A 14,997-nucleotide genomic window follows, 5' to 3' on the forward strand; every position below is an offset into this window, starting at 1 on the left:
AAGAAGGGTGAAAAGCACAAAATAACAAAGGGAAAAGAAGCAAGTCACACAAGATATGATTCCATTTATAGGAAGCTCAAAAACAAACTAAAGAATTCTTAATTTGATCATCTTACCCTTTCCAAAGGATCGAAGGAGAGAAGCTTGAGACTTCAGGAAGCAGCAGGGAGGGGAACACGAAGACTTTCTCAGATCTCGGAACCTTCCTACTTGGTAATCTGTGTGACGGCCTATTCTCCAAGAATGCACAGGCGTGTCTTTCATGATCATCTCTGCATGTACGTTTTACTCTTTAAAATTATTTTTAAATTATACACTAACAGAGGACAGTGTGACACACTGCTCTGCACCACAGCTCCAAGATTATCCCCTGCTAAGGACACTTGGGCCCAGAAACATCATCTCTTGCCCAGAGCCACACACTAGGAACAGGCTGAGCAAGGCTTTCATCCCAGGCCTGTCCCATGAACTGAAATAAATGGACACAATTTTTAGAAACTGTTTATTTTTCCATCAACCTATTTCCATTTTAAGAGTTTGTGGAAGAACAGTTTAAGACCACTCAGTGGTTGTTCCTACCCACTCGGTGGCCTGAGCAGTGGGAGCTGCAGACCAGTCTTCAGTGGCAGGCTGAGCACTCCAATCTTCTGTTGAGAAAATACCAAAAAAAGAGAGAGAAAGCCATCAGCCCCATTCCCGTAGTATTTTTGTCACCCCCACCCCCAACCCCAGCAATCTGCCTTGCATTCCAACAGATAACACATTTCAAAGGACAAAGACAAAAGACAGAACATTTCAAAAGCACCTGAATTCAACCTGTCAGTTTATTAGCACAGCTATGCCACACCGAGACAAAAACCCTTTAATGCTAGTGTGTGTGTGTATATATATACATAGTGTATGTATATGTGTATATACGTATAATGTACACATACATACAGTAAGTGCCCTACATACGAACCTTCAAGTTATGAACTCTCAAAGAAGAGAAAGTGCATTCGCAGGTCCAATCACCCAAGTTAATCCACACGTGTGCTGTGCACTGTCCTCCTCTACAAGTGGTTTTACTTCGTGTACTGTACGCTACTGCGTAGAGCACACACAGTTACAGTATCTTTACTTCAAGCCCAGGGTGTCCGGAAGCAGTGCTGATGTAGCTGGTACATACAGTACTACCGAGACATCACTGACTCTTTTTTTCAAGGAGACAGAACTGAATCCAGCAGGGAACCAGACCTGTGCCATCAAGGTCAGGTGTGAGTGAAATTACCCTCCACCTCCGATAGCTGACGACCTTTCAGCTCTACCATCTCCCTCCCACCTCCTCTCCCTCCTCCAGTCAGTAACACTTCTTGCCTATTCACTCGATACCAGCCCCTGTATGCCAGCTGTTGTACTGTACTATAAGATTAAAAATGTTTTATTTTTTGTTTTTTATGTGTTATTTGTGTGAAGTGTTATAAGCCTATCACAGTATAGTACTATATAGCCCATTGTGTTAGTTGGGTACCTAGGCTGTGTTGGACTTACGAACGTGGTCTCAGAATGGAACTCGTTTGTATGTACAGGATTTACTGTATACGTATATATAAAGTGTGCGTATATATGTGTATATATATAAAGTGTGTATATATATGCACACACATATGCATATATATGTTACACTGGAAACACAGAAGTTCTAAACCACCAGCCTGATGCCCTTGAATCTTGATACGTACCAGTGGGGAACTGCTGAATAGGCACAGAGGGCACCTGCACACCTTCGGACCAGTCTGCCACCTCAGGCTGAGCAGCAGTGAACTCAGGAGCTGGAGCAGTCCATTCACCCTGAAATTCCTCCTTGGTCACAGCCTTCTCAGCTGCCGCCTGCTCTTCCTTTTCAATCTGGTTTAGAAAAAAATTTTTTCGTTTATAGGGACTGACAGACTTTACTGCCAAGAAGCACAGACTAAAGTGTCCAATTTGTTCATGTTACCACAAGCCTTTGTGGAGGAAGCTCACCTCTTCAGGATCTCTGTAGAAGTAGAGATCAGGCATAACCTCCCATGGGTGTTCACGGGAGATGGTGCCACGCATGCGCAGAACTTCCCGGGCAAGCATCCACCACATCAGACCCACCGAGTGCGCTCCCTGCAAGAGTGCCAGGTTATTATAAAGTGATACTCGGCGAACCCCAAACAGCAAGCACCTCCCATTCCACCTAACAGCTGGGTCCCTTGATACCATGTGAACAGACATGTCTTAGTTTAGAAGTGTTTAGTATAGCAGAAACTAACACAACATTGTAAGGCAATACACTCCAATAAAAATAATAAGACTTTACTTATTTAAAAGACTTTACTTATTTAACAAGATTATTCCATAACTCTGGTTCTCAACCTTGACTGCCACATTCTGGAATGAATCATGGGGATTAATCAAGAGTCCACTCTAGACAACAAAATGAATTAACCTGGGGTCACTGCCTGACTGGTAGTGGGAAAAACAAAACAAAACAAAACCTTTACCTGATTCTTTTGTGTAACATTTGAACCATATGCAACCCACCTTTTTAGGATCTTACATCAGGATACATCAAGTTAGTCTGAAAACAGGCCAAGTAATGCCTGAGAGATCCAGGAGTAAGAAATAATGGAGAAAAGCAGAAGAAAACACAGGCCATTTTAAAAATGTTTTTTCATCTCTCCTTAAAGCTTTCATGTATTAAAATCATACGTTTGTAGCAAGTATTACTATCAAACTCCACTCATTGGGCCAGAGACCCTTGTGATGTTAGCGAAAAACTTGCCCCTCATGTAGCACACTACCTACACTTGTGAGTTCATCGGCCAGTGGCCTCAACTCCAAGCTCTAACAATGTGCAGAGGAATGTCTGTCTCTAGAGCACTTATTCTCCAGCTCTAGTTTAGATCATAGAATTGTTACCTTGTTGTTGCATGGGATGGCAATGTCCACATACCGCAGAGGAGAGTCTGTGTTACACAGAGCAATGGTAGGCAGGTTAACGTAAGAGGCCTCTGTGAGAGGCTGGTGGTCAGCCCTGGGATCAGTAACCACCAGAAGTCTTGGCTCCCGGAAGGCTGCCTGGATCTGGTTAGTGAAGGTTCCAGGAGTGAAGCGGCCAGCAATAGGCGTGGCTCCAGTGGCAGCAGCAAACTTCAACACAGCTCGCTAGAAGAATCAATATTAGAGTTAACAGTGCTCCAGAGATAGTGCCATCTTGCAGAATTGCAGGAGTTCTGCAATTATAAATGGGTCAACACCAAGTTCTGTAATCACATGAAGCAGCCTATCTAGTCAGAACCTCCTGAAATCCCTTACTCAAAAATGAAACCATCAAACATTCAAAACATCCAGTAATTCTTCTATATCCTTCACTTATTACATGAAAAATACTTACAAAATTAGAGCCAAAAAACATGCCAAGCATGGCCCCACCCCTAGGCCCTCTGCTGGGGATGCTCTTCCCTCAGGTATCTGAGGCTCACTACTTCCTCACTTCTGCAGGTTCCAGAGCCAACCAGCCTGGTTCAAGTACCAAGTAGGTCACTTACGAGTAACTGGGGCAAGTTACTCACGTGTCTTCAAGTTCCTCATAGAATTGTAAAAATTACACCACACAGAACAGTGCCCGGCATCCAGTAAGCACTTCTGTACCAGTCAGATTTTGTCACAGCCAACCTATACATAGCAGGAGTACATCCACCTTTCTTATCCTCTAACTCTACAGAAAGCTTATTTCCTTTATCCCTTCAAAAATAGACTGCTTTTCTGCTATATTCCAAGCACTCAGCAAGCACTGCCTGGACCAATCTAGATACTCAGTAAATTTTCGCTGAGGGAAGAAGCACGGAGTGGTCACTGCGTTCATTCTACAGCAGTAATTAAAACTGTCAGCCATACATCAAACCACAGAGGTCGTCATAAGCCAGCCTCTGGGGAATAACCCCGTTAACATACATCTGCAGGGGGTTCCAATCAGGATAGTGGAGTATAATGACATGGAACTCACCTCCTCCCACAACTACGTCAAAAATACATCTACAAATGGAACAACTGTCACAGAACACCTACTGAACACTAGCAGAAGACTTCAAACACCTGAAAGGGTAAGAAAGATCTCCACATAACTGGGTTGGACAAAAGGAAAAAAAAGAGGAAGCAGGATGGGACCTGTGCCCCAGGAGGGAGATGAAGAAGAGGAAAGGCTCCCAACACCCTGGGAAGCCCCCTCAACGGTGGGGAGATCAACAGGGACAGAAAGGGAGCTCCTAAGGCTCAGAGGCACAACAACTGGCTTGTGGTAGGCGTAACAGAGAGACCTGCACGCCCCAGCCTGAGATGCGTGTCCGTTAGTACAGGTTGGGCTGGGTGCTGGTTTAGAGGACAGACCCAGAGAGATGACTGGTGTTGGCTGTGCAGAGATAGCCTGAAGGGGCTGGAGAGTGGCACAGCCACAACCAGGAGTGTTTGTGGAAAAAGGCCGGGCCCACCACAGAAGGGAAGCGCCACTGTTAAGTGGCATGCGAAAGGAGAAGTGGGGTCACCAGTGCAACCTCTTGCAACTGGGACGGGTCTTGCCTAAGCAGCTGTGGGCTTTGTGGGCACAGGCACACGGGGGCTGGGCCAGGGTCTGAGCTGCCTCCTACAGGGGATCCGGGTGTGCGACTACTGCTGTCCTGGCACCTGACTTCAATGGATCTGCGTGGGTGGCCTTGTGAAAACAACACCTGAAGGACACCAGGGCTGACTACCAGCATTCCCCGGGTTACGATGGGGCCAAGGGCAGTGCCAACAGCACAACGGGTGACAGGTGGCACCACAGAGCACACTAGCCAGTGAACAGCTCCAGGAGAGAAAGACGCAGTGGCTCCTCTCCCAGTGGAAACGCTCCAATCCAGCCTACCTTACGCTGCAGCTCAGCTCTGGGGGCTTCTACTCTATAATAACAACTAGGGAGATACCCTGCCTTTGACAGGGTAGTGACAACCACAGAGTAAACAACATCCAGTGCAGGCTCTACTCACCGCACCAGTCACACCTCCTGTCAAGGGGATGATGGCCACCATACACTGAGGAAAGAGGCAGCAGGCATCCACAGTAAAAACAGCCCACACCAAAAATGTTAAACCCAAAGAGGCTATACAATGACATTCCCACATAAAAATAGCCCTCCAACACCACAGTAGATAATTTTCTCAACTAATAGAGCAAGAGAAATATAAGTAAAATGAGGAGACAGAGGAACCACTCCCAATTAAAAGATCAAGAGAATTCCCCTGAAAGAACAAACAATGAAAAAGACCTGAGTCTAATAGACATCGAGTTAAAAAAGGAAATAATGAAATACTGAACAAACTGAGAAAGACTATCAACAGAAATGCAGATTACTGTGAAAAGGAACTAGAAATAATTAAGGAAGAACCAAGAAAAATCAGAAAATTCATTTGCAGGGACAAAAGCTGAACTAAAGGCAATGAATAGCATAATGAATAATGCAGAAGAACGTTATCTGTAAGACAGTGATCTTCAGAAGAAAGTAATTTGGAAGACAGAATGGAAATCACCCAATCAGAACAGCAGACAGAGAGCCAAATGAAAAATGAAAGCAATATAAGGGACCTATGGGATAATATAAAGCATTCCAACCTACACATAACAGGGATCCCAGAAGGAGAAGAGAAAGGGGATTGAAAATCTATTTGAAGAAATTATGGCTGAACACTTCCCAAACCTAAAGGAAACTGATATCCAGGTACAAGAAGCACAGAGCATCCCAAACAAGATAAACCAAAACAGACCTACACCCAGACATAATTAAAATGCCCCCCCAAAAGGATTCTAAAGACAGCAAGAGAAAAATAGAGTTAATTACAAGGGAACCCCCTAGGGCTTTCAGCTCATTGTAGGCCATAAGGGAGTGGCAACATATATTCGAAGTCCTGAAAGGGAAAAATCTGCAACTCTACCCAGCAAGATTATCATTTGGAATAGGAGAATTTCCTCAGACAAGCAAAAACTTAAAAGAATAGAGCAATACTAAACCTACCCTAAAGTAAATACTGAGAGGTCTTCTCTAAATGGAAAAGAATCTATAGGAAAGGGGAAAAAAAAAAAAAAAAATCACAGTTGGAAAGTAAATCACTTAAAAATAAGCCAGTAAACAGATTTTAAAAAGAAATCAAAAAATTTCTCTAAAAGCAATGATAACCACTTAAAGCAAAAGGATAAACATGAAGATGTAAAAGAGTACATCAAAATCACAAAATGTGGGGGATGAAAGAAAATGTAGATTTTTTTTTCTTCTAGAAAGTGAGCCTATATGACTACCAGTCTAAGTCAAGTTGATATAGGAAGGGGTTAACATATTTGAAAAACAGGGTAACCACAAATCAAAAACACAACAGATTCACAAAAACCAAGAAAACAAAAGCACAATACAAAAGGAAATCATCAAACCACAAAAGGAAAAACAAAAAGAAAGAGACAAATAAGAAATATAAAGTCAACAGGAAAACAATGTTTAAAATACCAATAAAATTACCTTAAATGTCAGTGGACTAAATTTTCCATCAAAAGACAGAACAGCGGATTAGATTAAAAAAAAAAAAAGGCCTACAATATGCTGCCTACAAGAGACACACTTTAGGGCAAATGATACACGCAGACTGCAAGTGAGGAGATGGAAAAAGATATTGCATGCAAACGGAAATCACAACAAAGTGCGGGTCGCAATACTCATCAGACGAAACAGACTGAAAAAAAAAGGCTACATAGAAAGATAAAGCACACGACATATGGTAAAAGGATCAATAAAAGGAGAGAACACTATACTCATCAACAGGTACCCAAATACATAAAACAAATACATAAAGGGAGAAACTGACAGGAATACACTAATAATAGGAGACTTTAACACTACACTCATATCAATGGACATATCTGGGAGAGAGAAAATCAATAAGGCAACAGAGATCCTAAATGATACAACAGACTTAAGACATTTTCAAGACTTCAGAGCCAAAAAAGCAGAATATACATTCTTTTCAAGTGCACACGGGACATCCTCTGAGATTGACCACATACTAGGGCACAAAATAAGCCTCAACAAATTTAAGAGCATAGACATTATTCCAAGCATCTTTTCTGACCACAACTGCATGAAACTAGAATCAACCACCGAAAAAGAAACAGGAAAACAACAACTGCATGGGAGACTAAACAACATGCTCCTAAGAAACCAGTGGGTCAACAATGGAATCCAAGAAATTAAAAAATACCTTGAGGCAGGGGCTTCCCTGGTGGCGCAGTGGTTGAGAGTCCGCCTGCTGATGCAGGGGACACGGGTTCGTGCCCTGGTCCGGGAAGATTCCACATGCCTGCCGCAGAGCGGCTGGGCCCGTGAGCCACGGTCGCTGAGCCTGCGCTCCGGGAGAGGCCACAACAGTGAGGCCCGCAAAAAAAAAACAACCTTGAGGCAAATGACAATGAAAACACAAAACCTATGGGATACAGCAAAAGCACTCCTTAGAGATTAAGTTCACAGCGATACAGGCCTTTAAGAAACCAGAAAAATCTCAAGTCAGCAAAAGGAAGTAGATAGATCAGAGAGGAGCTAAGTCTCTGGTGGTGCAGTGGTTAAGACACGCACTCCCAGTGCAGGGGGCCAGTTTGATCCCTGGTCAGGGAACTAGATCCTACATGCATGCCACAAGTAAGGAGCCCGTGAGTCGCAATTAAGCTCATGTGCCACAAGTAAGGAGCTGGTGAGCCACAACTAAGACCCAGCATGACCAAATAAATAAATATTAAAAAAAAAAAAGATCAGAGAGGAAATAAATAAAATAGAGATTAAAATAAAACCAAGATCTGGTTCTTTAAAAGGGTAAACAAAATCGACAAACCTCTGGCCAGGATCACCAAGAGAGAAGACCCAAATAAAATAAGAAATGAAAGAGGAGAAGCCACAACTGATACCATTACAAACAATTATATGCCAACAAAAAAACATTATGAACAATCATATGCCAACAAACTCGACAAACTAGAAGAAACGGACATCTTTCTAGAAACATAAAGCCCACTGAAACTAAATCAATAAACAGACAACTTGAACAGCCTGATTACTAGATATGAAACAGAATCTGTAATTAAAAAGCTCCCTTCAAACAAAAGTCCAGGACCAGATGGCTTCATAGGCGAATTCTACCAAATATACAAAGAACTGGGAGAAAATATTTGCAAATGATGTGACCAACAAGGGCTTAATTTCCAAACTATACCAAGAGCTCATACATTTCAATAACAAAAAAACGAACAACTGAACTGGGCAGAAGACCTAAACAGACATTTCTCCAAAGAACTACAGATGGCCAATAGGCACATGAAAAGATGCTCAACATTGCTAATTATTAGAGAAATTCAAATCACTACTACAATGAGGTACCACCTCACGCTGGTCAGAATGGCCATCATGAAAGTCTACAAATAAAAAATGCTGGAGTGGATAAGGAGAAAAGAATACCCTCTAATCCTGTTAGTGGGAACGTAATCTGGTGCAGCCAGTATGGAAAACAGTATGGAGGTTCCTCAAAAAACTAGAGTTGCCATATGACCCAGCAGTTCCACTCCTGTGCATATACCCAGACAAAACAGTAATTCGAAGATTCAGGCACCCGAATGTTCACAGGAGCACTATTTACAATAGCCAAGACATGGAAACAACTGAAATGTCCATAGACAGATGAATGGATAAAGACAATATGGCGTGTATAAACAGCGGAATACTACTTAGCCATTAAAAAGAACGAAATAATGCCATTTGTAGCAACATGGATGGACCAACAGATTATCACACTAAGTAAAACAGAAAGAGAAAGACAAATATCGTATGACTTCACTTACACGTGGAATTTAAAATACAACACAAATGAACATATCCATGAAAGAGAAAAATAGAACAGACTTGTAGTTGCCAAGGGGGATAAGGGATGGGGGAGGGAAGGATTGGGAGTCTGGGATTAGCAGATGCAAACTATGCTATATAGGATGGATAAACAAAGCCTTACTGTATAGCACAGGGAACTATATTCAATATCCTGTGATAAACCATAATGGAAAAGAATATGAAAAAGAATATATGTATATGTAACTGAGTCACTCTGCTGTACAGCATAAATTAACACAACACTGTAAATCAAATACTATACAATAAAAATTTTTTTAAAAATGCAATTTAAAAAAAGAGCATCTTACTATCAATACATTAATTTAAAAACTGTCAAAATCCAAGTCAAATTTTTAAAAATTAGAAACAGGGTGAATGAAATCCTTTTAAGAGCTTTAATAAAGCATGTTTTTAAAAATCCCGTTTTCTCAGCAGAAAAAGGAAATAATTATCAAGATAGAAATGGGACAAAAAAGACTAAAGTTTTACCTTACTTGCCATTAAAAAATACTAAGCTATTTTTTATTCATTAAACTGGCAAAGATTACTCTTGCTTATCAGACAAAGACTGGGGGTACCCTACTCTCAGAAGACCTTCCTGAAATATTCTGAAGTTGACATTTAATTTTTTTTAACCCAGTATTTCATCATTTTAAATATAAAAAGCTCACTGCAGAAAAATGTAGTGAGCCACTTTAATAGGGTCATCCCTTGATATTTAGTGGCACAAGAAAACACACAATGACATGAAAACATGAACCGTGACATACTGTCAGATGCAAAGTGATAAATATACTGAAATGGTTGAATTTTGGCAATTCCTCTGACTCAGGGCAATTTCAAATGATTTCTGAACAGTGAAATTACAGGTTATTTTTTTCTTATGCTTTTCTATGTATCACAAAACATCTTTAGGTTTTATAACAAAAACCAAGCATATTGTTCTACAAACCTGGCCAGTATTCCTGGAGGATATGACACTGACATCAGCTGGGTTTTCAATGGCAACAATGGCACGAGCTGCCAACAGAAGCTTCTCCCAGGTTCTCTTCAGATTTATGATGTAGATGCCTAGACACAAGGTTTTGTTAACACCTAGCCAAGCTTTAAAAGTTAACATTCTTCTAAAAAGCTGAATGCATGTGGCAGCGAGTACTATCAAACTCCAGTCATAGAGGCAAGCTCTACTGGTGTTAGCGAAAATCCTGCCATTAATATAGCACACTTCCGACACTCAGAAGTTCATTGGCCAAGACTGGCCTCCACTCTGAGCTTTAATAGTATGCAGTCTTGATTCAGTAGGCAAAGTGCACCTTCTCCCTACTCTTCCCCTGTACTAACCTGCCCTCAGGCCCCCCATGCAGAAACCAACAAGCTCTTACCTACTTCTGGCCTCTTACCACTCTTTTCCTCGTATCTTCTGCCTTGACGTCAGATTCATCCCCAACTCCTTTAAACCCTGCCACTCACACACAGAATTCCTTCAGTGGTTCTAAGCTGAAGAACTTAATGCCTTCCATAGTCTCATCACAACCTACATTCCCTTTTCTGATACATTCAAGCAAGCCAAATTCCCATCTGTGGCTTTTTCTCTCAGAATTCAGCTTTACAAACCTGTATCAGTAGCCACAAAATATAAGGCACCATGGGAGATAAGTTATTAGGAACTAAGCTGACGAACTTCCTCTTTATGTTTACATCATGCTTCTTCATGGCCCAACCCAGGTCACATAACCTAGCAATAGCCACTCTTCCACTGGAGTCCAGAAACCTTTCCTTCCAAAAACCAGAGCACTTTTACTCAGTTTTAAAGCTTCTTACCCATCTAAAGATCTAGTTTCATCTGTTACTTGGTGAGAGCCCGCCAAGGCTGATATTTTAGAAATCACTTCACTCAGCACTACCCATCAGAACAGAAGCATCAAAATTTGTCCTTACAGCTGGGATGACCAAGAAAAAGAACCCTAAAGCAATGACTGACCATCACTTTTCCTTTTGTAGATGTACTGCTCCATTTGGAAGTCAAGGTTGGTGCCACCTAAGTGGGTTCCTGCTGCAAGGAATTTGAGGACATCCTCCTCCTTCATTTGCAGGACATCAAGGGCTCCGGACATTGTTAATGTTTCCCTTTAAGTTACGACGGGAATCTGAAAAACAATAGTTAACAAAAGTCCTTTACACTCCAGTGACAAGTGGGATGAGGTAACGGGTGCATTCTAACTCCTCTTGAGAGTCAAATGACTCAATGTTTAAATCTAACCATCTTGACAGATGAACGGATAAACATGTGGTACATATACACAATGGAATACTACTCAGCCATAAAAAAGAAAGAATACCATGTGTAGCAACATGGATCCAACTAGAGATTATCATAGTAAGTAAATCAGAAAGACAAATACCATATATCACTTACATGTGGAATCTAAAATGACACAAATGAACCTATCTATGAAACAGAAACAGGACATAACAGACTTGGTGGTTGTCATGGGGGAGAGGTGGAGTGGGAGGTTGGGATTAGCAGATATAAACTTTTATATACAGAATGAATAAACGTGGTCCTCTTCTATAGCACAGACACCTATATTCAACACCCTATGATAAACCATAATGGAAAAGAATGTTAAAGACGAATGTATACACATGTATAACCTAATTACTTTGCTGTATAGCAGAAATTAACACATTGTAAATCAACTATACTTCAATAAAAAATACTGATAAACTTGAAATAAACAATCTAACCACAGACCACACCTCCTAGTGTCAGGCATTGGCCTTAGTCTAGTGGGATGAGACACATGAACACCTTGTAAAACTGCTGGAAATCCTGCTAAAGAGTATTATGGAGATGGACAAAACACCCAGATAACGGAACTAAACGAAAATAGTGAACTGAGACTTAATACTTCTCAAGGTACGCAGGACTTAGACGTGGAACAGCAGCCATGTTCTAGACTATTCTAAAGCTGAGCAAAGGTGAAGTTTATTTTCAAGCCGACTGAAGCTGGGAGCTTTGGCATTACTTCTCCCTGCGATTACAACTAGTTTTCCTCAAAATCAGGCAGGAAAGACAGGGCTGAACCCAACAACAGCCTCCTCAAACAGACATTAGGCAAAAAGCAAAGCCACCTCCTTGTTTTACACTTAATGAGACCATGAAGCATGGAGGAATGGCGTCAACAACAAGAACGTAAATTAGACTTTTGATTAAACTCTGTGACACCTTAAGAGGGAACCCTGACCATAAAACCCAGAGAGCTTGGCCGAGCACACAGGCTGCAGGTGACTGCTGTACCACCTCACACGCCTGGCGCTCGTATAGCAAGGGAAAATGGCTCTTACAGCGCAGGTGCGGTGGCTTCTGGAGGCAGACGGGAAAGAGCAAAAACTGATGTAACGAGGTGGAATCAAAATCCCACTCCGATTCTCCCAACAATGAGTATTCCGCCCCTAAACAAAGAAATATGCGCCCATTCAAGGAATTAAAGTGAAATAAAAGGCGTGGGGGGTGGGGGTCAGAAAAACCCCTCGGTGTGCTCCTCACTCGTGAGGACGCCCGCATTCTTCTCCGAGTGCGTACTTTCGCTTCTGCCCATTCATAAATTGCTTCTTTGTTTCTCTCTACACCTCAGTCTCTGTGTTTTTTTTTTTTTTTTTTTTACAATTAAAAAAACTTTTTTTCTTTTAACACCGGGAGGCATGCGGGATCTTAAGTTCCCCGATCTGGTATCGAACCCGGGGCCCCTGCAGTGTAACAGCTGAGTCTTAACCACTGGACCGCCGGGGAAGGCCCTGTATGTGCCTTTCTTTGCGTCCCCTATCCGAAATATTTTGGACAAGCAGAATAAGAACCTGGACCTTTAATTTAGCCTGTCCGGCACCAAAAAACCTCGCCAAGAACCTTAACTCTTGAACGGAATACCACGAACGAGGAAAACAGACCAACCCAACCAGCCGAAAAAAACTGGAGCCTAGGTCTCTGGGTTTACCGCCGAGTGTCGGGACCCGAAGCGACCGTAGCGCGCTGCGTAGACCGGTCTCTCTGCACCCCCAGCCACCGGCACCCCAACTCGGGCCCTCAGCGGCTGGAGCGCGACCTCCGCGGGCTCCCGGGGCCTTGTGGGAACGCGCGGGCCCGAGCCCGGCCACGTGCAGAACGCCAAATCCGAGGGGGAGCGCGCCGAGCCGAAAACAGACGCGCTCCACCTGCGGGCTTCCACCCAGGTGCTCGCACCACTCGTCGCGGCAGGAAGCTCGTCTTGGTGGCCCTGGGGTACGCCCGGACGCCACGAGCTACTCACCAAGCACAAAGCCGCATGGACCCTTATCTGGCGCGGAAAGAACGCGTGGGCGGCAATGACGTCCTTATATAGTCCGCCTCCAGCCAATGACAACGAAAGGCGAGCGGAAGTGCTAACAAGGCAGGAGTTGTGGGGGCGGGTCTTCCTCCGGAAGGCGGGCTGAAGCGCTGGCGCGGACGCTATCGAATGGCGGAAAGGGGCGGGCCGGTTGGAACACTCAGTTTGCGACCAGGGACGCGGGCCGGAAGTCAGCCAGGCAGTCAGCCAGGCAGTCAGCCAGCGCCCCCCGTATGGATTCGACCTCTCGCCCAGCCTTTTGTACCTATCAACTTGAGCGGGTCCTGCACCTAGGCTGCAGTTTCCTTACATGGGAAGGGGTGTTGAACACAAGCCTATATTGGATAAATAAAAGCTGGAGAAATTATTTTGCATTTTTGGAGGACAAGTTAGCACTGTGTAATTCAGATTTTTAAAAAGTTACCTTAGGGCTTCCTTGGTGGCGCAGTGGTTGAGAATCCGCCTGCCAATGCAGGGGGCACGGGTTCGAGCCCTGGTCTGGGAAGATCCCACATGCCGCGGAGCAACTAAGCCCATGCACCACAACTACCAAGCCTGTGCTCTAGAGCCCGTGAGTCACAACTACTGAGCCCGCGTGCCACAACTACTGAAGCCCACGTGCCTAGAGCCCGTGCTCTGCAACGAGAGAAGGCACTGCAATGAGAAGCCCGCTCACCACAACTAGAGAAAGCTCACGCGCAGCAACGAAAAACCCAACACAGCCAAAAAAAAAAATCTTACAGGAAGTTTCCCGGAAAAAAAAAATAAAATGAAGACTGCACAGGTGGTTTGCATGAGAATTTCTTTCTCGTAGGAGAAAAATTGCAATATCCATTACTAGTTAATATTTATTCCGCCCAATACTATGAAGCCGTTAAAAAATAATTAAAATACAAAAAGGAGTTGCAGGATGAGGGCGATTATTTTTAAAAATTGAAGCCCTAGGCATTAAATGATTGTAAACAAATAACCAAGAGCCAGATTATTAGTTATACAGTAGGTTTCAAGCCTGGCTGCGCTTAGAATCACTTGGAGAGCTTTTAAACATATGCCCAACTCCAAACCACAAGAATCTAGATAATTTTAATGTGCAGCCAGGGTGAGAACTACGGATATACAAGTAGAGAAACTGGGTAGGTTTTTGGCCTCATTTTTTTTAGTGTTTCTTGAAATTTTCTATGAGGAACACAGGTTTTTAAACTGAAACAAAACAAACCTCACTGCATTTAAATAAAGAGCTGACATACAAGGAAAGGAGTAAATTTAGTCATGGCTTTAAGCATCCTTAGAAACTGCTGAAAATATCTGTAGACATTTTGGCTCGCAAAAAAAAAAAAAAAAAAAAAAGGAAGACTTAAAAGGAATGGCTGGCTTTTAGGGACAGTGTTCTATCACTGCAGGACTTCTCTGGAGGGCATTCTGGGGCACTCCCAAACTATCTCAGCAGCTCCCTCCCCTGTGTACCATAGAATCTCCAGAATACTTCCATTATGACAACTAGGAAATGGTACTGTAATTAAATTTAGGGTTTCTCCACAAAATATTTTTTCCCGCAAAATAACTTTGTCCTTGAGACGTGATCTGCATGATGAAAATATTCGGCAAGGAAGTGAGTTAACTCCAAAGGTGAAAACGTACTGTAGTGATAATAAGCCATGGTGAGGTGCCCTTGGCCTAAGAGGC

General features: G+C 42.9%; 1 protein-coding gene and 2 non-coding genes across 3 annotated transcripts; all 3 read right to left on the minus strand.

Moving 5' to 3' along the window:
* Positions 1–483: 483 nt before the first annotated feature.
* RPSA (ribosomal protein SA) lies at positions 484–13,299 on the minus strand. Its single transcript, XM_029243150.1, has 7 exons — positions 13,258–13,299; positions 10,932–11,097; positions 9,903–10,021; positions 2,929–3,174; positions 2,005–2,133; positions 1,722–1,887; positions 484–647 (listed from the first exon to the last, which is right to left on the minus strand). The coding sequence occupies exons 2-7, from the start codon at positions 11,062–11,064 to the stop codon at positions 553–555; spliced, it is 888 nt and encodes a 295-aa protein (XP_029098983.1). The 5' UTR covers positions 11,065–11,097; positions 13,258–13,299; the 3' UTR covers positions 484–552.
* LOC114908176 lies at positions 2,719–2,868 on the minus strand. The gene has a single exon (XR_003796873.1). It is a non-coding gene; the product is annotated as a small nucleolar RNA SNORA62/SNORA6 family (small nucleolar RNA).
* On the minus strand, positions 10,089–10,239 carry LOC114908177. The gene has a single exon (XR_003796874.1). It is a non-coding gene; the product is annotated as a small nucleolar RNA SNORA62/SNORA6 family (small nucleolar RNA).
* Positions 13,300–14,997: the final 1,698 nt, after the last annotated feature.

Source organism: Monodon monoceros, unplaced genomic scaffold (genome assembly GCF_005190385.1).
Source record: "Monodon monoceros isolate NGI ecotype Baffin Bay Population unplaced genomic scaffold, NGI_Narwhal_1 Super_Scaffold_3, whole genome shotgun sequence".
Classification (NCBI taxonomy): Eukaryota; Metazoa; Chordata; class Mammalia; order Artiodactyla; family Monodontidae; genus Monodon; species Monodon monoceros.

What these genes read in the sequence shown, in the direction of transcription:
- RPSA (XM_029243150.1), bottom strand. Translation starts at nt 11,064, where the DNA reads ATGTCCGGAGCCCTTGATGTCCTGCAAATGAAGGAGGAGGATGTCCTC. An exon ending in CTACAAAAGGAAAAGTGATG is followed by an intron (nt 10,022 to 10,931) that starts GTCAGTCATTGC and finishes CCTTGTGTCTAG; the next exon opens with GCATCTACATCATAAATCTG. An exon ending in CCTCCAGGAATACTGGCCAG is followed by an intron (nt 3,175 to 9,902) that starts GTTTGTAGAACA and finishes TGATTCTTCTAG; the next exon opens with CGAGCTGTGTTGAAGTTTGC.